The sequence below is a fragment of the Toxotes jaculatrix genome, chromosome 6 (genome assembly GCF_017976425.1).
Source record: "Toxotes jaculatrix isolate fToxJac2 chromosome 6, fToxJac2.pri, whole genome shotgun sequence".
NCBI classification, from domain to species: domain Eukaryota; kingdom Metazoa; phylum Chordata; class Actinopteri; family Toxotidae; genus Toxotes; species Toxotes jaculatrix.
Window position 1 is genome coordinate 11,700,349 of NC_054399.1, and position 22,823 is coordinate 11,723,171.

The 22,823-nt window shown below is 39.6% G+C and overlaps 2 protein-coding genes across 5 annotated transcripts; both read left to right on the plus strand.

Annotated features, from left to right (window-relative positions):
• Positions 1-83: 83 nt before the first annotated feature.
• Positions 84-5,571, plus strand: lpar3 (lysophosphatidic acid receptor 3). The gene is made up of 3 exons (XM_041039723.1): positions 84-234; positions 1,260-2,014; positions 5,243-5,571. Exons 2-3 carry the CDS (start codon positions 1,273-1,275, stop codon positions 5,569-5,571), a joined length of 1,071 nt encoding a protein of 356 aa, XP_040895657.1. The 5' UTR covers positions 84-234; positions 1,260-1,272.
• On the plus strand, positions 5,449-22,609 carry LOC121182989 (atrial natriuretic peptide receptor 2-like). 4 transcript variants are annotated; one of them, XM_041039717.1, is made up of 23 exons: positions 5,449-5,583; positions 10,535-10,625; positions 10,944-11,076; positions 11,618-11,741; positions 12,204-12,308; positions 13,014-13,116; positions 13,652-13,797; positions 13,889-13,961; positions 14,165-14,309; positions 14,487-14,573; positions 14,700-14,843; positions 15,630-15,751; positions 16,029-16,173; positions 16,341-16,389; positions 16,474-16,581; positions 16,709-16,828; positions 17,028-17,121; positions 17,570-17,657; positions 17,820-17,959; positions 18,209-18,361; positions 19,600-19,698; positions 20,883-20,974; positions 21,712-22,609. In XM_041039717.1, the coding sequence occupies exons 2-23, from the start codon at positions 10,610-10,612 to the stop codon at positions 21,820-21,822; spliced, it is 2,397 nt and encodes a 798-aa protein (XP_040895651.1). In that variant the 5' UTR covers positions 5,449-5,583; positions 10,535-10,609; the 3' UTR covers positions 21,823-22,609. The 4 variants fall into 4 exon arrangements, with proteins under 4 accessions (XP_040895651.1, XP_040895653.1, XP_040895654.1 ...); XM_041039719.1 differs by lacking the exons at positions 19,600-19,698; positions 20,883-20,974; positions 21,712-22,609 and having other exon boundaries at positions 17,820-17,963; XM_041039720.1 differs by lacking the exons at positions 19,600-19,698; positions 20,883-20,974; positions 21,712-22,609 and having other exon boundaries at positions 18,156-18,243.
• The last annotated feature ends 214 nt before the right edge of the window (positions 22,610-22,823 follow it).

Genomic DNA, 22,823 nt, shown 5'->3' on the forward strand with positions numbered 1-22,823 from the left:
CCGGAGGAATTCAGACACGAGGCCGATCGGCACACGCCCTCTGCGTCACAGAGCTCGAGCCTCAAAGTGAAGACTCTCAACTTTCCTGTCTTCACTTTGTCCCCTGCTCCCACCGCCGTCGCCTTCCTCCGTCCACAGCTGCAGAGGCTCCGAGGAAACATGTTCATTTACTCGGCTCGGAATATTTCGCAACTTTTATTTTACTGACGCACCACGGGCAGCCCCGTACCACAGGTAGACTCACCTGTGCGATTGATCTTTTGAGTAACTTTGTTGTTTCTCTTGGCCAAATAGTTTGTCTTCTTCCTTTCGTTGTCTGTATTCTGCAAGTGCCTGTTTCTCTCTGTCAGTCAGCCACAACTTGTTCCACTGTGAGATGTTTTTCTTTCTCTTTTCGCTGCTGTTGGTAAATCAAGTGGGACAGGCTGTGGCAAAGTTAGGTGCGTAATGCAAGAGGCTTAAGTCATGGAGAAATCTGTACTTTAGACTGTATTACGCTGAAGTCCTGTGGTTTCGTATGTCTGTATTGTTTACCCGAAAAAGGTGCTTATACAAATAGGAGAAATTTCACTCCACGAACCTTTCTCATTTCTCTTGACTGAGTGTATTGTTGTGACTTTGTCTTGTGTTTTTTTTTAACGTTACCATAGTCACTATGTTGTTCAACTTCATTAACGGCGCTCATTGTGGTTTCAGCTTGATTCCAAGAAGGTTCTTCCCATTAGATAGGTTTTGGCATGTGCACTTGCTTTTGAAGTCATGTTAAATCTCCTTTGGCCCAGGAGTTATTTATCTTTGAAAAAAGGTTGGCACTATGCGATAATCTAAGTACAGCAAAGTATTTGCATTTCAGACTTTTCATTACTCTTATTATCCCATTCTGTTTTTGTATTATTATTGTATTTGAATTTAATAGAGAGAATCCCCCAAAACAATCTTTAATGCATACTGAATATACACGGCAAGGATACTGCCCAGCATTATACTGTACATTAGTGCACAAATTTAGTGACTAATGTTGTTTACTGGACAGTAAGGTGCAGGATTGCACTTGGATATTAAAATAGAATTAACTATGTTTTATATATATTTATACTAGACATTCAACAATCTATTGAAATAGATCACCTAGGGTTGTGAGAAATTTCTGTGGGAATTTTTAACTGTTTTCCAACATTTATAGACCAAACATGAGTTGATTGAGAAACTAATTGCCAGATTAATTGATAATGCAAATTTTCATAATTCTCATTTCACAGACTCGCCTCTAAAATGGCCCAGGAGAACCACAGCTGTCATTATAATGAGTCCATGGGGTTCTTCTACCAAAACATTGGAGCTGACGATAAATGGGACAAAACTCAGCTCATCCTGGTCCAGGTGGTGGGCTCTCTTTTCTGCTGTTTCATCCTGGTCTCCAACTCCATGGTCATAGCTGCTGTCATCACCAACAAGAGATTTCACTATCCTTTCTACTATCTTCTTGCCAACCTCGCTGCCTCGGATTTCCTCGCAGGCATAGCGTACGTGTACCTCATGTTCAACACAGGTGAGGTGTCACGGAAACTAACAGTTAAAGGATACTTTATCCGCCAAGGTCTGCTGGACGTCAGTCTCTCGGCCTCACTGGCTAACCTGCTTGTCATAGCTCTGGAGCGCTACATCTCTGTAATGAACTGGAAAGTCCACAGCAATCTGACAAAGAGGAGGGTGACCCTGCTCATCGTGCTCGTGTGGGCCATCTCCATCTTTATGGGGGCCGTGCCCAGTCTGGGCTGGAACTGCATCTGCAACCTGAGCGATTGTTCCCAGTTGGCTCCCATCTTCAGCAAGAGCTACCTGATCTTCTGGTCTGCGTCCAACCTGGTGGTGTTCCTGGTCATGGTGGCCATCTACATGAGGATCTACACCTACGTCAAGAAGAAGACATCAGTGCTTACGCCGCACACAAGCGGCTCAATCAACCGCAAGAGGACGCCCATTAAGCTCATCAAGACAGTTATGGTTGTGCTTGGTAGGTGCCACTCATAAATATGTTGTCTGTGCAGCAGCAGTGATGATACAATGTTGAGTCAGAACATTTCCTGCCTTACTGATGTGTAAATAGTTGTGGTGTACGTTCGTCATGGTTGTAAGTGGTCATTAAGTGCTGTCAATCAGCCAATGCTAGACACGCTGGACTGTAATCTGTGTTTTCTTGATATGAAGGAAAACCTCGAGCTTAATAACACAAAACACTAATGTTTTAAGAAAACCTGCTGAGTGCTTGTCAGTAATTTTAGGGAGCCTTAAATGAAAACAAAAGAGGAGTCAGTTTTCTTTTATCTCTCTGTATCTCATGTTATTTGTGACTTTAAGTCTTCTGGTCACTCTTCTGGTCATATTGCTACCCATTGTCCTAAACATTAATTTCCATTGTCGGCTATAATGTAGATTCATTTCACAATGAACAGATCAATCATTTAGTCTATATCATGTATCACAAGTTACCAGAGCTTAGAAAGGCATCTTTAAATTGCTTGTTTTGTCAAACCAACAGTCAAAAACCCAAAGGTATTCTTTTTACAGGATGTGAAAACAACTGGAACCAGACAGTGTTTGGCATTTTAGTGCTATACATTCCTTAAACTGCTAATCACTGTGGCCTAATTGATTGTATGACTAGTTGTTTCAGTTACTACTCCCCTTTTATCTTCTATTTCCCAGAATTAGAAAGCACAAAAACACAGAAGCTTTCTTTTCTGCTCATGCATTTTCATTCTACATGAGAAGCTCAGAGATCTCAGATATCCTGGTTTGTTTCTCTTTGTTTAGGTTTTGCAACAGGATACCTTGCAATAGAGGCACAGTACCCATATCTTTTCCCTCCCAGCACTGTCCTTAAAGAAAGGAACAATAGGACTTCTCCAGCATAATCTTGTGGAGCACCAAAATAAGTCATTACATGCATATTCTCATGCAAGCAGAACACACATACATAGTCAGCTGCCATGCGATCAGACTCAGAAATCCTGCTGAGGTTGATGTATCCCAGAAAGCTCTGCAGGTTAGATGAGTTACTCTACACTTGTTTTTTATTTTCATACACTCTTCACACAGTCACCTAGGTTAAAACATAGTTGCAGTGATTTTGTGCAGTGGCCCTGCAGGATAATGTTCTCTCATTGTTCTTTGTCTCTTTGGGCACTCTGCTTGTTGGGCCAGATGGCTTGATACTGTACTGAATGTAGTGTAGGAGCCTCCTGCCTCTGCACACACTTTATCCCAGACTGCCATGTAATTATCTCTCCCTGCAAGGACAGCGCTGCTTAGCCTGTGTGGCGTACCATCCACACCACACCACACTGGCCTTCAATGAACATCCCCTCCTCCCTACCTCAAAAAAAAAAGAAGAACCTATACTTGAGGACGTTGTCAATTGCTTTCAGATGCAGTTCTCTGTAGCTTGTAGAAGTGTTAGTACACAAGTGTCATCTTTCAATTCCCCCGTCCACAAAGAAGTGTTTTGCTTATCATTACTACAGTTGGAATTTTGACCTTCGCTGTTAAACACTAGAAGGCTGTTTTCACATTCATGTGCAGGAGGAGGAATGTTTTTTGTGAAACTTGAAACGTTCAGCACACATACTTTTTAGTATGACATACATCATGTGTTCCAGTAGTTACACATTTAAAATGAAAGAAATCTTGTTTTTTTTCATTGAAGGAAAATGAGTAAATGTAATGCAATTATGTAATGTTTTGAGGTTTTTTAATTTTTAAAGTAGTTATAGTCAGACACAAATTGTTATTCCAAGCAGAATATTTTTATTATGTCTTAAAATATGTGTATTACCTGAGGAATATAATAGGTGTTGTAAGGAATATGATGATCATATCTGAGAGGAAAAAAGAAGGAAATTCAAAAATGCCTGAGGCACGTAGTCAGCTTGGGGTCCAAGGGATAAATATTAGTCAGGAAAAAGACTGTTAACTCTTGTTCCAGGTGAAAACCTGTCTGCTCAGGTGGAAATGGCAACTCGACAAACCAGTTCAGAGACTCATCTAACCCAGACATGCTTTGTGTAGAATGGCAAAGTGCGTAAGTGTTAGATTGAGATGTTGTCTGACACTGTCACTGTGCTTGGCCTGTGCTAGAGAACGAACACAAAAAATAGTCACATTCATATGTGTGAATTTGGATTTAAATCAACTATTTAGTCACTTTAATGTCTAAAAAATAAGGAATGTCTCCTCTTATGTTTTCTTGTTTACATTTGTGCTTCACTCTTCATGGTACTTGTTTGGTAAAATATAATTCTTGTAGTTTAATAGCCCACAGCCATTTCTTTAAAGCATATCTGAGGGGCTTGTTTGTGAAGTGAAGCATCAAACTACACCAGGCTGATTCAGATTTAGTTTTCTTTCTTTAAGTTCAACCACCATCGTCAAATGAATACCAAATGGAACATAGGCTCCTCAGAACCCCCTCTGGGGGTTCTGAGGACTTTTGACTTCCAGGCGTTAGAGCAGTGAAAACCCTTTCGGCCTCTGTCTATGTGTTTAAGCGAGAGCACCAGTTCTATAGAGCAGAACTTGTTTATGTTGCGCAGATGTATTGAAGCCACAGAGATGCTGGTTGTGCAGGCAAGTTGCTACTTGTGGCTTCCTTTCAGTTCCAGAAATCTCTTAGTAGTTCTGTTTTGTGCCCAAACATGTTTGAAATAGATAGCTAATTAGCTGCTTCGGTACCCCTGTGACCTACCTTATTATTTACCAAACACACAGCACTGAGTATTTAGCATACTGATGGTATTGTATTTCTGAACCTGGGTCTGCTCAGTGAAAACTGTGTCACTCTGCTCAAATGGATTATGAGAAATTCACATCATTTTTTTTCACTATTTATAGACTAAATGATTTATCATTTAGTCTATAAATGATAAACCCCTGGCTGTTCCTGTCAGGGGTCGCCACAGTGAATCATCTGTTTCCACCTAACGCTAAATTCGGCACCGTCTTCTCTCACACCAACAAACTACATGTCATCTTTTAGCACACAGTTCACAGTAGAAAACTGTTTTAGACTGTTTCTACCAGGCAGTGACATTTCTTGTAGATTGTAAATAAATAGTTTATTAATTAGTGCCAGAGTTGTCAATACAATATTCATTCTCAAACACTGACACGTGTACAAAAAAAAGGGTACATGCTGAAGAAAAGTGTTAAAAAAATCTGTGTGTGATCTGCTTTTTTCCTGTAGGAGCCTTTGTGATCTGCTGGACCCCCGGCCTGCTTGTTCTGCTGCTGGACGGCCTCGACTGTAAGAGCTGTAACGTCGTGAAATTAAAACGCTGGCTGCTGCTCCTGGCTGTATGCAATTCCGTCATGAACCCCTGCATCTACTCCTACAAGGACGAGGAAATGTGGACAACCTTCAAAAACCTCATGCGCTGCATTGGCAACGGCACTCGTCGGCAGCGGTCGACGAGGGCGAACACCAGGCCGCTCAGCTCGGCTCAGGATACGGGCACGAGTCAGCCCCCATCAGAGGAGACGAAAAATGACGATCAGGGCATACTCAAGACCTGAAAATGGAACTTGGTAAGAGTTTTGCAAAACTTCTGGCCAGCTATGACAGGATGTGCCTTATGAAGACACAGATTGGACATAACTTGAAAGAGAAACTACATGGTCTCAGGAGGTCATTTTTGTCCTCAGATTAAAAGTACTTTCTTGAAGAGAGACACTGTAGGCCAGCTGCTCCAGTGTAGAGCTGAGGTTGTGGTGAGATGGAGATAAGAGACTTCGGTGCACTACTAATTCTCCAATTTATATGTAATGAGCGATAGCTGATGCTATTTTGTTCTGCCATTTTCTTCTTCATCGCATCCCTGTGAGTAATTTAAACATGGATGATACTGTGCTCCAATGGCTGAAGAAAATATGAGGTACACAGTGGTACATTTCTACTCTTACCTCAAAAGGTGGGAAAAATCATTCAATGGGTGATTTTACTGTTGCCGTAATATAGCGTTTTGTAAAACTTATAAGAAATATAACTTGTTTATAGGCAGGTACTATAAAACTGTAGAATAGGGCATGGTTTTAATTACTATTTGCTGTTTTAAAAGCCAACACAAAAATATTGTATTGTAACTGCTGTACTGCGTGCATTTACCTGTGCATCCTGCAAGAAGTAGTTTCAGCTGTGTGATCACCACACCTGCAGTTCCTTTATAAAGCAGTTCTGCCTCTGGGGTCTAGATAACAGTGTCACTCCTCTCTTGTCCCATCAGTCTGCTTTTATCAGCTCACCTACACAAACAGATAAACTCTGGCCGGCAGCACCTCAGGCAGCCAGACTTGTTCTCCCTGTGGCATTCTTACACATCCGCCTCAACTCACTGAACTCACTGGCTGCTGTTGCTCTGACGAAACAGCTGCTCACCTGAGAGTGGAGGAGTTGTAAAATTATGTTGCAACACACTGGATTCCTGCCTGAGGTTCAGTGCATACACTGTGTACCTGCAGGAACCGAAGAGGATATGACTGAATGGACTGTAACTACCCATACACACAAGCCTCCCTCCCCTCCCCTTCCTGCTAAATCATTGACAGGGTTCAAATGACTCGTCTTCAGCCTGCTGTGTAAATGTCTGTGCCACTCCTGCTGAACAGGACATGACATCATTAAAGCTAGTTTTGTTTTTTCATGGTAGTGTAGGAATGCCACAAAGAAGAGTTGTGTGTGGAAAGGTTTACAGCTTCAGTGTTTTTTTTTTCCCTATTGAACTGCTAATTTCCAGTGTAACTTGACTTTTACAACTGCTGGACATTTAAAATCATAACAGTTAGCAGACTTTGTTAAGTAACAGTTTTTGGTTTGTCAAATGCGATATCGTGTAAAATATGTCTGTTTTCTCATGATGATGCAACACTGACATTATACAGAAGGGTAGTGTTGGTAAGTTAGTAGACCAGACCACTGCTTTGGTGTGTAACTCCAGCAGCAGGTTAGCGTTTTCACTTATCTGGGAAAATAGCTCAATCCAAAAATTTGCTATAGACATTCATGGTTTCCAGGTAACATATTCTTAAGACTTTAGTGATCCCCTGACATGCCCTCTTGTGCCACAATGTGTTTTTAGTTTATCCAGTACTTCAATTTATGTTGAAATTACTGCAGAAGGAATTACATTGCTAATTAGCACTAAACACTAAACAACTGTTTTTGCGGTTATAAATTGAAATACATTATGAGCTAAACATCAGCACGCAAACATTGTCAATGTGAGCATGTTAGCCTGCTGATGTTTTACTTCAGCCTCACAGAGCTGTTTACTTCACACACCACCCACTTGGCACCTTACGATGGCCCAACCAAACCATAAGGTTACCTGCAAATCCTGTTTTACTGAGTCAGACCAAGTCTCCTGATTATAAATGAAAATAACTGTCACTAAGTTATAATAACTGCTTGTAATGGTAAGCCTAATACGTCTGATAACACCGTAGTGCAGATGTTGGTGGACTAACAAAAATAACACTGAAATGATTATCTGACACTCCCATTACAAGACTTGCACTGCACTCAGGAGCCAGTGAAGTAACACCGCTTGAGATTTGCAGTGCTCTAGAGCTTCCACTTCAGGATGATTTACTCAGTTCAGGCCAATTCACGAGTGACCTTTAGTTTCCATTTGGTCAGCCTCCCATTGACCAAAGATCTTGAGAAAAATACAGACTCTTAAATGGGAAGAACAAGATCCTCCTCTGACAATAACCTCATAAAAAGGTTTTCATGTAAATTTAACCCAGCTTTCTTTGATCGGCAGTAACCTGACACTATTTGAATTGTTTCATGAATGTCACTCATCTGAAATTTTCATGGAGAAATGATGTAGTCTAAACGAAAAATGAAATACATGTATACATTAACACATTCTCTATAGGTTATAAACCGCGTACTCTGTGCATCTAGATGTAAATCAGCAAAGGGATGTTAATATATTCTGCTCACTGTATACAAAGCTTCTCTGTGTTCTTTCCAAAAAGCCCTTGAGTCCTGTTAAATTTTCAAACCTCCCCTCTAATTTACTTAAGTTGACATGCTTGAAATGCAAGCCTATTTTTTGTAAACTTTCACTCTTTACAACCACAAACCCACAGCTGTATTTATCCCCCTCTCCTACTCTAGGCAACCTGTTTTTACGGCATTCATAATCACATGTTAAAATTCTTTTTATGTGGTGAAATCTTACACACTGCTCAGGATTTAACACCCCAAATACAACCACAGTCCTTTGACAGCAGAAGAAAAGGTTCAACACTGTACATTTTGCTAATAGAAAACTACTCAGGATGTAAATGACATTCGGTTTATGCTCATGTGGTTTCTATAACTGCATTGTAGTGAGTACTGTAAGTCCTCAGCAGAGCCCTCTGTAGACCTGTCGTGACTGTTGCTAGCCACTCTGGGTTTCGCATGCCCAAAAACATAAACTGTAAACTCTGTGATGTGGCAGGCGTTTTTCTACAGCTGTGCTGTAATTATGCATTCTTGAAAAGCCAATTAAAATTCACAGATGTGCAGAAATGCTGTCTTTTGGGTTGTTCTTAATCTCTAGGCAAACAGATGGAGGCAGAGATGAAAAAGTTCATCAGGATATGATATAAACATCCCTTCTGTCATTAAGGCTAGGGCTTATAAAGAGGTCTTGGTCAAAGTTAAATCATGAAGAATTTGCAGATTGGCTTATTCAACATCATCAGGCACAGTAATAAAAATTCAGTTACTCAGTTAAATTTCTACTTATTAAGGTTGCTGGACACTTGATTATCCAATGTATAGGATTACAACAAAACATAGCTTGAATCCATGGACCCAATCTGCCTTGTATCAACAATCCAGGCTGCTGCTTCTGGTTTAATGATGCAGGGAGTGTTTTCTTGGCTCTCTTTGGGCCCTTTAATACAAATCATTTATCATTTGAATGCCACGGCTTATCTGAGTATTGTGGCTGACCATGTGCACAATTTATATGCACAATTAATCATCTTCTAATGGCTACTTCCAGCATGATAATGCTCCATGTCACAAAGCAAAAGTCATCTCAAACTGGTTTCATGAACATGACAATTGAGTTCATTGAACTTCAGTGGCCTCACCAGCCACCAAACCCGAATCCAGTAGATCACTTTTTGGAAGTGGGAGATTGGCAGCATGAATCATGTTAATATGGACTAGAAGGAAAGTTTACAGCATCTTGTTGAATCCATACCACAAAGAACTGAGTCTGTTCTGAGAGCAAGGGGAGGAACTACCCAGTATTAGAGTGGCACTCCTAATAAAGTGCTCAGTGCATGGAAATGACCATGTTTTATCATTCCATACTCTGGGCTAGCTCCATCACAGCCGAGCACAATTATAAGGAACACTGTGAAATGTTTACTGGGATTAATTGCTCAAGCTTAGATGTCAAGTTGATAGAAGTGAAATGTTGCCCAGGGAAATACCAATGATGTAAAACAGTACAGATAGAATCAGAACATGAAGAGTACAAACAGAGCGCTGATGGTCAGCTCAGGTGGAACTGAGACCTCTGTGTGATTCTGACCTGTAGGACAGTGAAGGTGAGCTTGTGAATGAGGACACGGTCAAAATGTGATTGGAGAGCCTCTTCTGCTGATTGAACATTTAGAGACAAGGGGACAGGAGTCTTTGGGAACACACATTTGGGGGAAGGGTACTTTAGCTTTGTGAGGTGATTGCACACACACACACACACACACACACACACACGGACACGAACATGGACACGAACACACAGATCTGGTCATTCAGTCAGTCAGTCAGTTTAGAGCTGGTCTGGCCACGGCAGCAAACCTCCTCATGGCTTTTCAGATAGCAGCAGCCCTCTACCTCTATTTTCTGTTGGTAAGTTCTTCATTTATTATTTATTTATTTACAAATACAACTCTACATCAGCTTTAATTCCGGGGGGTAAATATGGGCTAGTAGCCACAGACACTTGAGGCCCTTTAGTTTTTAATGCACTGAATAAGGATTGTAATAAAACTAAATCACACAGACTATAGAATATACACAACTGTTCAAAGTGAGCTTGTAAAACTTACATTTTCATTTATTGCTGAGGAAGCCCATCGCTTTTGTTGTCTTGTCAGAAACACTTGCTGCTGCGGACATGTGGTCACGGGCTTGTTATTTTTCAGTGTTGATGTGTTTTCTTGTGGGGCTCATTTTCTAGGTTATGAAACATTGTGTGACCAGTCTGACTATTTTCTTGATTTTCTTACTTACATGTATCCACCGCAGTGCTTTTGCTAGTGTTGTTGATGTCTGCTGTTTGATTTTAGCCGTTATCATTTTGGCTTGAAGCCAACACGGCTCAACAGAGTTGTGTAATTTATGTACATTCTCACATGACGCACTGATAAAACACTTTACACACACATTAGGCTTTTCAAATCTTGTGTGTACACATGTAAAAACAAATGCCACTTATTAAGTTTATGTCTCTCTTGTCTGCAGGGAGTAAGTTGCTGGCATGATCTGGACAACACAGAATACGACTGTTGGCCGATCAACAATCCAAATGATTACAATATGATTAGCTGTGGTGGTAAGTCTTTTTTGTGTTTTTGTTCATGTCTGTTTTTGGGTGACTGCCGTTCAAACAGCTAATCTCTGTTTTCAGTGACTGAAGTGTGACAATTTACTGTAAAATCAGATGGTTTTCCTGCTCCAGTTGAAAAGGAAGGAGACAACATTTGGACAGAATTACTTATGATGACTTAGGAGGTGGAGCTCCATAAATTATAGCTGCTTGTGAAATCACACAATACATATGTAAATACAGCCCACAGTATCCCTTGCTGCATGCACATGCACTCTGTTTGAATGCGTATGTTCAGGTGATGGTGCATGTGTTCGCTCACAGGTCTGGAAATGGCCTGGGTTCAGCGTCCTCCAGAGAAAGTAACCAATGGGGAAGAGTTCAATGTCTCATACACGGTGACGGCCTCAGATTCCTTCTATGAGTACGCAGTCAGGAACAAGATTTTCCAGTTCAGGTGAGTGTGTTACATAAACACCTGGAGTCTGCCATGCCCAGAGTAAACACACACACATTTAGAGAAACACACACACAGATGGAGACACATGAGTGCAGCCACATGATTTGCATGAATTGATCCAATCTTAATGGATGGGATGGGATTGGAAGAAAAAGCTAAAAAAAAAAAAAAAAAAAAAAATTAAAATAACTTTTTAAGAGGTCACACTTCACTATGCCTGTACAACAACTGAAATACAATATGTTGTAACACACACACAGAGAACAGTGTAGTGTACTGTATATAGTGTAGTGTACCACAACACTACTGTCGGAATTTAGTGTGTGGAAATAATCTGACATAAACTTGAGTAAGTAAATTAACTACAGAAAGAGAAGATAACAAAAATACACACTGATGTCATCATAATTTAGAATAAACCTGCTTTCATTTCCATGTTGAACTCTCAGAAAAACAAGGTGATCTTTTGGCTGTGGACAGCATCATGGGATGTTGTGATCATTAATGTATTTGTGTATCCACTAATCTTCACTTATAGCGAGGCTTCAGAGGTAAAGAGGTTTTGTCATGAACACGAGTGTCCGGCAAACTGGAACAACGCCAATGAAATGAACTGCTGCGTGTATCACGCCAACATCCACTCCTGTCCTCTGGGCCTCATGGTTGGTACCCATCAGAGCATCGCACAGCACAGTCCACACTGTCATCGTCTTCTCCTAATATAATAAAACTTGACAGCAAGCAAAGATGATCTCGCCTGAGATTACGCTATAGCTGCTGTGCTTGTATACTCTGTATCTGCATATATCAATTCCTCATTGTGCCCCAATGATTTTTACTTTGAAGGTGATATTAGCATAAAATGTTTTTTCTTTGGTTGCACTGTTACACTGAAGGACATCATTATAGACATTTTGTGCTTTCAACACTCCATTCCCTCAAAACTTTGGTGCACAAATGAAGAGCGCCGCATCCATTTTTGTTTAAGTAGCTGTTAAATAAGTTGAGATTTTTAAAACATTGTTTCTGGCCCAGCAGATTCTCATCACCACCATGAGTTACACTAAACCAGACCTATATTTTTGGAATAGTATTTCGTCAAATGTTGCTCTGTCTCTTCACAGAAACAAGGTGGAATCTGTGGCCCATGGATTCCTGATGATGGTAAAATAGTGACTCACACTGTATCCAAAGCAGGCAAGATGACCCAGAAATACTGGACTTCAAAGGTGAGCCGAACCAAACAAAACTCTTTGAATGAACCAGTAATGTTTAACATATGTGGAGGCTTGTAGAACATTTGTCGGTTTTCTTACAGAACCATATCTGTTAATAACTGCAAACATTTCCTTTTATGAATTAATATAAACACACAAAGACACAAATGTCTCTACTAACAAAACAATTCAGCAAATGCAATACTTCACTGACAGTATGGTCCAACACTTTTTGGGCAAAAGAGTCAAATGGCAGATGTTCATCATCAACATTAACTTTGTTGTCTGAAGGAAAATTCATCTTGCACCCAGGCAAACATAAAAGACATGGAAAGTGAAACATCCTGTAGTCTGTTATGCTGGTAAGTCACGATACAACATGGCAGCAGGTTGTAATTACTCATGTGTTAGTAGGAAATTACAAGAAAGCCATAGTGTGGGTTGTGCCTTATCAAATGAGAGTAAATTTAAAAACTGAGTAAAAAACAAAAGTGAATTCACGTATAATATAAGTTTGTTGTTGTGTCTGGTTAAAAGTTTTAAAGTATAATAACAGCTTGTTTTACAGATCTGATCAGTATTTTTTGAGTTTTTTTTTTTTACATCTCCTAATAAGTCAACAGATGTAAATGATATAGTCATTTGAGACCTGTACCAATATACATCCTAACTCTTACAGCTGTATTTTAGTCTCTGTCATGGTGTTTTCTCATTAAGGTGGTGCTGATCCATGTGGGAGTCACCTCAGTCATCGCTCATATCAAAATAGGACAGATGCATGCAGCTCTGGAGTCCAAAGTACTTGTTGTCAGTGCCCAAGGTCAGTCTGGTAACACATATAAGCATTCTGGTCCTGCAAAACTGTCCAAAATTAAATGTCTGTTAGATACAGTGTTAATGAATAAGCTGTTTCATCAACACAAGACAAAGAGACAAAAAGCACAAAGTCTTGTTTGCCTCCTGAACTGAATCATTAGGAAAAAAGTCACCTTCATTTAATCTTGCCGTGAAATAGTCTTCATTTCAACAACAACTGCTACACTATCAGCTGAGCAGCAATAATAAACTTAACTCGCTGGTGGAAACCTAGATAATAAAACAACCCACTGCCTGCAGGAAAGATAGATACATACTTTGATACAGATACAGCACTTTCTTAATGTATCTGTAACTGTCCTTGAAATGTTATGAACCTCATTGGTTTTTGTTGTCTGTGTATATTACAGTTGACTGCACTATGTTTATTCAATAACCTTAGTTGTTGATAGATTTTTACTGGTCAAAATTTGAGTACTTCCTCCACCACCGAATGCAGTGGATTGAAACCTAAAATGTAAAATCTGCGACTGTTTAAGTGTGCGGGGATGACGTCTGCGAGCTGGAGGAGAACTGTCTGAACTGTCCTGCAGACTGCGGCATCTGCCCAATGTCCATCATGATTAAAATAGCCATCGGGCTTCCAGTCGCCCTCTTCAGCAGTGGTTTCATCCTAACCATGGTGGTCAGTCAACGCAACACTCTCACAAAAAACACACACACAAACACAGGAGATGTTTTATGTGCTGATGTTTATCTTCATTTCCTCTCTGCAGTGGCTTCAGTACCAGAAACAAAAAATGTTTTGGGATGAAAGCTGGATCATCAACTACAAGAACATAATATTTGGTAAAACGTCTCAAGCTGAAGTTAAACACTATCATTTACAGATGTATTTACACAGAAAACATAACTTAAATGAAAGCTCAAGAGTTTTATTTTCATTTATGACTGATGTGCTTGGATCACTTTAATTTTCAGGGAAAATAACTGATACATCATTAAATTGCCTCTGTGTCTGACATGAGTACTTGATGGTCTGGTATCTGCAGGTAGAGTGTGCAGGATGGGCATCAGCAGCACCACTAGCCTGCAGCGCATCAAGAGCAACTCCACTGTCAGTCGAACTAGTGATGTGACCATGTGCACCGGGGTCAACACCTCCTTCACCCAAGGCTTCATCCAGCCAGGCATATAGTGCGAAATGTTATCAATCAATTTAACTTTCCTGAAATGCTTTATACAACAACAAAAAAAAAGAAGATATTCCTTTAGGTTAAGCAAACAATAGTGAATTAAATGAAATATATCTTTCATGTTCTGTATTTGGGTGATTACATTTGACTTTATGACCTCACAGTAACTGTCTTGCAGTGATGGGAGGATGGTAGCAGTGAAACACATCCAGAAGAAACATTTCACCCTGTCTAAAACCATCAGGAAGGAGGTGAAAGAAGTCAGGTAAGGAAACTCATTCACAGAGAGAAGAATATAAAAATTAAGAAAGGTCATGTCCAAAACGTCCAGATGAAAGAGTTTGGAAGTTTTAATTTAAGCTAATACACTTTTTTTTTTTGCAATGATTAGGCAACTGGACCACCCCAATCTATGCAAGTTCATTGGTGGGTCCATTGATGTGCCCTATGTGAGCATCATCACAGAGCACTGCCCCAAAGGAAGCCTGTCTGATGTCCTGCTGAATGATGACATCCCCATCAACTGGGGCTTCAGGTCAGAAAACCTCACATACAGCCTTATTTATTTGTGTGTTCACCATTTAGCTGATATTCTAATATTTTCCTGCTTGTTCTCAGTTTTATTCTTTATTAGAAGAAATAGCAGTAGAACTAAAAAAAATTTTCATTTTCCTGATGAAACTTCAACTGGAAATATTTTTTATATCAGTCCTTCAGATTCAGACACACTCACTCTCCAACAAGAGCCTCAATAGACCAAGATGCAATGCAAGAAATGAGACATATTAGTATTGTAGTATACTGTTGTGGATGTGGCTTGACTCAAGGTGTCTGTAATTTATATACGTCGTGTGTACATGTACAAGGGGTGTTTGGGTAATTGAAAACTGCAAGTCAGCACTGTCTGAGGCAGTGCCAGACGGCCAGACAAGCACAGCCAGGAATGCGGTTTTGAACTTGTCCAACACCTGCCCTATTCACCTGATTTGGCACTGTGAGACTACTACCTCTTCCTTAAGAAGAAGAAGGGGTTCAGTGGTTGCCATTTTGATAGTGATGATGACAGCATTGTTGACACCGACTTCTACAAAGAGGTTTTACAAATGTGTTTGCTCCACAACCACTGAACTAAGTGTGAAAATGTAGGAGGGCACTGTGTTGAAAAGTAAATGTGCTAGGTTTTCTAAAATTGACTCCTTCCACCTCAGGCCACGAACTTGTCAACCACCCCCCATATTTACTCCATGCCCTGACCTTCACCTAAACAAAAGTGCAGAACACACTATAGTAACATACAAGACTAGTGTTTTCCCCCATGCAGGCTGTCCTTTGCCACTGACATCGCCCGTGGGATGTCTTACCTTCACCAGCACAAGATGTTTCATGGGAGACTTCACTCCAGAAACTGTGTTATTGATGACCGCTGGGTATGCAAAATCTCAGGTAACAAAAAAAAAAAAGAACATCAGACACAACTTGAGTCTGCAGTATAAAGGCACAGATGTTTTTTAATTCATTTATACTTTGTTTTCAGTAGTTACACATGTAATGAGTCACTCAACATACACAGTTTAAATAGCACTAAGAACAAAACTCTCCTCACAGGAATCATTGCACTACTCTGCCACATCCTACACCAGCAGCAGTGTTATTATGAAGGCAAAGTGAAAAACAACATCCTGCGTCAGTGTACTCTATATTTTCCTGTGTTTGGATCCAGATTATGGGCTCACAGCCTACAGAAAGGAGGACTTTGAGGCCGTCAGTAATGGCTTCAACTGTGGCGATGTAAACCGTATTTACTGTGCTCCAGAGGTCCTGTTGGGAAGCAGCTCCAACATGACACCAGCGGCAGACATCTACAGGTGGGTTGCTACAGCATAAGCATTTTATTGTAGTTAAAGCACTTCATTTCAGATTGTAATATCTGGATCATATAAAAACTTGATACAGTTGCATCAAAGACATAGAGATATGGTGGGCTGACAAGCATCTTTACAAATATGAATAGTGATATCCTTCCTCTCCTCAGCTACTCCATGATTCTGGTAGAGATTGCAACTCGCTCTGACCTCATTTCAGTGAGTATGACAGCCTGCTCTGTAGATTACACCCTTCGGCATGCGTCTTATCTTTGCTTTGTTACCAGCAGTCCTCTCTAACAGGACCAGGCTGAGGGTGTGAGAATGGATATCATGTGGCGCCCCCCTCTGCCTGAACTCAAAGCAGGGAAGGCAGATACTGACTGTCCCAGTCAAGGAGACTACTGTGAGGTCTGTCAGAAATAAATAATAAAATAATTAGACTACAGCTGTAGAGGCTTGAATGCAATTTTGTTGAAAAATTACGCTATAAAACAAATGATAATGTCTTCCTCTCTTTTCTGGAATACTTGAGCAGCTCATTAAGAAGTGCTGGTCTCACAACATCACCATGAGGCCCACATTTGAGCAGGCGAAGAAGATGCTTGACAAGATGAACCCACACAAAGTCAGCCCAGTGGACATGATGATGAACCTGGTAATAACTCATGAATGCAAAGATATATAGTGTAGTGTATAGTATGCATAGAATCTGCTTAGGGTAGTACAGGATATCATGTGAAAATCATGTGAACTCTTTGTTTCTAAAACAAATGTGAGGAAAAACTTTCAAGTGCCCTTTGAGCCATCTGGGTTCTTGTGAGTGTCAGACACAAACAGAGTTTCTTACACTGCAGATGGAGAAGTACAGTAAACATCTGGAGGCCATAGTCGCTGAGAGAACACAGGACCTTCTTCAAGAGAAACAGAAGACAGATCGGTTGTTATACAGTAAGTCAGAATAACAGGAAGGAGTGATGTGCAAGAGTTGCAGGGCTCAAATGATCAGCTCCGGGCAGAACTGTGAAATACAAGTTTTATGAATTTGTCTTGTTGCTGTAACACTGACATTTAGTACAAACGGGGCAGGGTTTATAATTCATACTGCAATGGGCCATAATTGATCAACTATAAAAAGAGGGCACCTATGCCTTTAGTATAGTGCTGCAAAGGAAGGTTATCACTGCATGAGAAAGAGTTATTATTACTGTCCAGTAAAACTAAACAAAATTGAGGGTAAATAAAAGTAATAAAGGACAGACTTGGCTGCTTTTGCTGCCACCTGGTGGTGTACAGGTACATTTCTTTTCCAACCCAATGCTCCTGAGACAGAACATTTTTTAGGAATGTGTACATGTCATAGGAATGTCATATTTTAAGTAATTATATTTGTGTTCAGGTATGTTACCAAAGCCGGTGGCTGATGACCTCCGTCAAGGTCGAACAGCAGAGGCTCAGAGCTTCTCCATTGCCACTGTCTACTTCAGGTTTGTGATCATCAAACTATTCTGTTTTTTTTTTTCAATGGACATTCTCTACTTTTATAGTTTAATTAGACTTTAATTTGTTTTGTTATTGCAAAGAATACATTGTTACATAAAAGCATATAAACTAGAGATGACTGATATTGTATTATTCCCCTGTGATAGCGACATTGTTGGATTTACTCAGCTGTCTGGTGCCAGCACTCCCCACCAGGTAGTCGACTTCCTCAACCAGCTCTACACCACCTTCGATGACATTATTGACAATTACGATGTCTACAAAGTGGAGACGATAGGCGATGCTTGTAAGTAAGGATGTTAAGATTACGTTTTCAGAATTAACCATTAACATTAGTTGACAAATCCTATTAAGTTGGGATTACGTTTTTACAATAAGAAATAGAGAAAGAATTCAAACATGAAAATGAATGAATGGCAACAATGGTAAATGATTTTTGCTCTAAAGAGATCTGAATGTGTGTTTTGCTATTTCATTGTCAGTATAACCTCTTCCCGTATTGTATCTTATCATGGAATAATGGCTGATTATCCAGACATGGTGGTCTCTGGGGTCCCTAAAGAAAATGGCATCAATCATGCTGGAGAGATAGCCAGCATGGCCCTGGATCTGGTCAGTGTCTGCCACAACTTCAAGATTCCCCATAAGCCCAACACGCAGCTAAAGATCCGTGCTGGCATCCACTCAGGTATTGTAGCCATCTCATTGTATCCAGCATTTTTTATTAGATCATCTGACCACATACTGTATCTCATGTTCCAACTGAACCTCGCTTTAGTATTAAAAACCACATGTAATCTGAATGATGAGGGCAGTCCAGTCACTGAACATCTCCTCATAGCCTCATAGAAACTTCTTCTTCTTTTTTGTTCTAACTGTAATTCAGTTGACTGATAAGTTATCAGAAATTTTGGTTTGCATGATGACAACCTGTTGTACTCTATTTTACCAGAGATTAAGATACATATGGTTTTCGGAGGGCGCATTCACAGTTTTACTGTGTTCAAAGGTTGCAGACAGCAGTAAGAGAGTAACCTTAAACAACCCATATCTATATATGTGATTTTAAATGTTTATAAAATTAACTGTAGCATAAATTGTAATTAAATTGTAACTGTAATTAGAATTTCAACTAATACAATGGTTTAAGTTGGTGGATGGTTCAGGGTCTCCTCACTCCTCAGTCCTGACCTATCCACCCTCACTGCATCTGTACAGAGTGATAACAACAATCAATCACATGGCTCATCAGATTTGTTGTCCTCTCAAATCAGTACTAATACATGCAGTATCATTCTCGAAAAACATGCCTGTAGCTAAAAAGCTATTAGCTATATAGCGATCTGAGCCATCATCATGGCCCCTTGAGTTGCTATGCACATCAAATTTTAAGGGCACTTGGGATGTGTTTGTTTTTTTTTTGTTTTTTTATTTAGTTAACACCATTTCTTCTAACCTTGATAATGCTCCTTTGTCACCAGAAAACCCTCCTGAATGCTCATACCACTTTAATTTTATTCAGATTTCTGGGCTTTGGATCAGCTCCACATTTAATGTTGCAGTGTTACAGTCTTAGGTTCTCTGGACCCTGCCTTTTTCAGCAACTTGTTCATGTTCACAATATTTGCTTTGATCGCAACTGTCTAACATGTCAGTCCAAAATCTTTCATAGGTGTTCAGTGGGGTTGAGATCTGGTAACTGCACATGAATCATATCATATTCATACTCATCAAACCATTCAGTGACCCCTTGTACCCTGTGGATGGGGACATGTTTCTCTGTTCATTTTTCAGAATTTTCCTTTCATTTGTCACCTAGGGTTTGCCTTCTTTGAATAACTTCACAAGCATTATCATGATTAGACAATGTCATATACATTTTCAGCCAAAAGTTTTGCTGACAATTGCTGTTGTTTTTCCTGCCAGGACCTGTTGTGGCTGGTGTGGTTGGCACCAAAATGCCACGCTACTGCCTCTTTGGGGACACGGTCAACACAGCATCACGGATGGAATCAACTAGTGAAGGTAATGAAGGATTAGATACACTGCCTTTGATCCGATTAACGTCTCAAAGTAGAGCAGAATTCTCTGAAAAATATATCTTCTGCAGTATGTTTCAAAGGTAGAGCAGAGTTAGCCTTTGGCCAGTAGTATGTGCCACTGCTATTGTGTCAGATGGGATTGTCTCTGTGTTGTTGGTGTTTCGCTCACCAGTACAACAGAGTAGAGTTGCAACACGCTCACCCAGCACCTTATCTTCTGCATTGAACTAGTGCGATGCTGGACAAGCAGAAGAGTTTCTGTAAGCTCAGAGTGTAGGCTCTGAAATAAAAAAAACTAAACAAAGTTAAATGTTGTCTTATATGAGATAAAATGTGCCTAAAGCCTGAAGAGCTTTGTAAGGATAGTCTAAGTCATCCCAGTTTTAGAGTGAGGTTTCTACACACATGTGCCTTGCAAATGTCGCAAACATACTTTTAAGTCACAATGTAAAAATTATAAGACTCATATATGTTGTGAAATGTGCAAATTACATACTTGGTATGGAACATGTCTGTGCAGTTTGTGTCACATAATTACAGACAAGCCTTACACATCTTATACCGCCCTGTTCTTGTATGCATTATGTACTGTATATGCCTCTCAGTCCAACACAGTCTTTTTTTTTTTATAGTATATGGCTTATATACTATAAGCTCTAAGTATGTGGGGTACTAAACTATAGATATACTAAGTGTGCTATGTATTGCAAGTATTGTTTGAAATACATATGAAGGAACTATAGTGATGTGACACAGAATCTAATCTATACAGTAAATTATATCAGCTAAATATATAAATATGTATTTTATTTTACACTTTCCAGCACACACTAACTTTAATAGATCTGTTTTATAGTAATTGGGTCAACCAATTACTATAAAATAGTTTAGTTGTATATGTAGTATTTTGGACTGACTGTCCAGCACACTGTGTTATATAAATAGGATTATTTTGATTGTTATATACTTGTTGGTTTGTAAAAGTTTTAAAAACTGACAAAGTTAATGAAAACATGTAGTACACAGACATGCAAGATGCACCAAGATAAAAATAAAATTAAATTAAAATTAAAAAGACAAAAATCCTGCCATAAATTTCAGGTATGCTGTTTTCATATTACTATATCCTATCACATGCTGTTGGCCTCTTTATCGTTATCTCCGAAGCTCTGAAAATCCAGGTGAGTGGTGCCACAGCTGACCTGCTTCACTCACTCAGAGGTTATGTCCTGACCTGCAGAGGAACACTTAATGTGAAGGTAAGATCATCAAACACTTCAGTAAACATTCATATAGTATTTGTGGCCTGTGTTAAAGAATATTGAGGGTTCATCTTGCCTGGGGTGACAAACCCAAAACCACTAGGACAGGAAATGTGTACGTAGCTTCCTGTAGCAGTTCTTTCATTTGTATTCTAATGGGGAAAACAAACTGCACAGAGCGTTACGCTCTTCACATTCCTGGCCATGGTTGTGGTGGTTGCTGTAGTGATGGGACCTTTTACAGCGTTGGAAAACAAATCTCACTGAACAGAGCTTTTTCTTCCTTATTTTATATATGCCATTGTAGAGGTATTTTTTTATCCACAAAAATTCAGTGATAATCAGAAACAAGGTGGTGTACCATCTTTGAAACAGACTGAAAAAGACAAGGGACTTATGAGGCTGAGATTTGAAAAGATCACAGGAAATTCAAAACTTCCCTCCAAGGGAAAATAGACTGGGTGTGTCTGGCATTGAGTCTGGGAAGTATTGTACTATCCAGTTATACTGGCTTCTATTCACATTGTAACCTAAGACCTCTTTTTGGGTGGTGCCAGTGTGGTTATGGGGGAGGGGTTTGCTCCTCAGTGCCTGCAGTCCTGACACCAGAGGTGGCCTCAGCTGCTGCTCTCTGTCCCCCCGCCCCCCAGACCCTAATGGCTTTATTTAAAATTCAAAGGGACACATGCTTTGCAATATGACTCTGCCTTGCTCTCTCTTTCTTGACCCAATAGGGCAAGGGCGAGATGACAACATGGTGGCTTGAAGCAAAGAGAGACGATCATGCAGACCCGCTGCTCAGAATGTCTGAATCCAGTGAAGTCCCAGTTCCAGTTTGTGACTAAATCTGGATCAACTCTAAAATGCGAAAATAGGTTTGGTGTTGTGAAATTGAACTGTTTCAGTTGAACAAGGAACTTTATTATGGTTAAAAGATAGATATTATGACATTAAGTTATGAGATGAAAAATCATCATGAATTTAGATGTCACAGTGCACTGTAAATTCACAAGTGTTGTTTATTTTTTTTGCACTAAAAATATGCAGAAAAACATGTCAGAGCTGAGGACACGCTGTTTTTGTCACACATTATTATTAATACTCTATCATATATAACTCTATTTGTATTGTTGAAATCTTAGGCACTTTTCTGATACATTAGAAAAAAAGGAGATATTCACTGCCTGAAAACTAACTTACATTTCAAACATTCTGACAAAGAACTGGAATCTGACAATACGTGTCACACTTGGAAAAGCGAAGCTGTAATTGATAAACTAGATAATGTCACTGGTTTCAGTTCCCTGAAATAATAATAATAAAAAAAAACTGAACCATTGTTATCATTGTTAGTTCCAAGTGTTGATTTTCCTAAAAATGGATGTAGGAATTTGGAACCAAACTCCTCCATTAAAGCTACTTGGGAGTTTGCTTTGAATTTTCTAAATTCCAGAGTAGATTTGATACACACAAACACATACACATTACTTTTGTAGAATAAGAAAGTACTGTTGTCTGTAGTTTTCATGTGTAAAGTATGGATTACTGTGCTGTGCAGTGAAATATTATACATTGTATTGTTCTTGAATTCAGTGTTTACATAAATTGCATTAAAGTTTTTTTTTTTTTTACTCTTAACCCAACAGGGCTGTATTTCCACAGCTTTCAGATATCTGTGCTGCAGTTTATTTTCCTATCCTATCTTATCTAGCCACTCTCTTTAGAGGTCAAATCAATATTTCGATTGGCTTTACAAATTTTAGATCGACTCATATAATTGCCGTTCTTTATGAGAGGGTTTTAAACAATAACACGCGCGTGATTAAATTCCCGCATAATTAAAACA

Excerpts from the sequence above, each read along its gene's own strand:
- lpar3 (XM_041039723.1), top strand. The coding sequence starts at position 1,273 with ATGGCCCAGGAGAACCACAGCTGTCATTATAATGAGTCCATGGGGTTC. Across the intron at positions 2,015-5,242 it reads GACAGTTATGGTTGTGCTTG|GAGCCTTTGTGATCTGCTGG; the intron begins GTAGGTGCCACT and ends TTTTTCCTGTAG.
- LOC121182989 (XM_041039717.1), top strand. Across the intron at positions 13,117-13,651 it reads ACTTGTTGTCAGTGCCCAAG|TGTGCGGGGATGACGTCTGC; the intron begins GTCAGTCTGGTA and ends CGACTGTTTAAG. Across the intron at positions 17,122-17,569 it reads GACAGATCGGTTGTTATACA|GTATGTTACCAAAGCCGGTG; the intron begins GTAAGTCAGAAT and ends ATTTGTGTTCAG.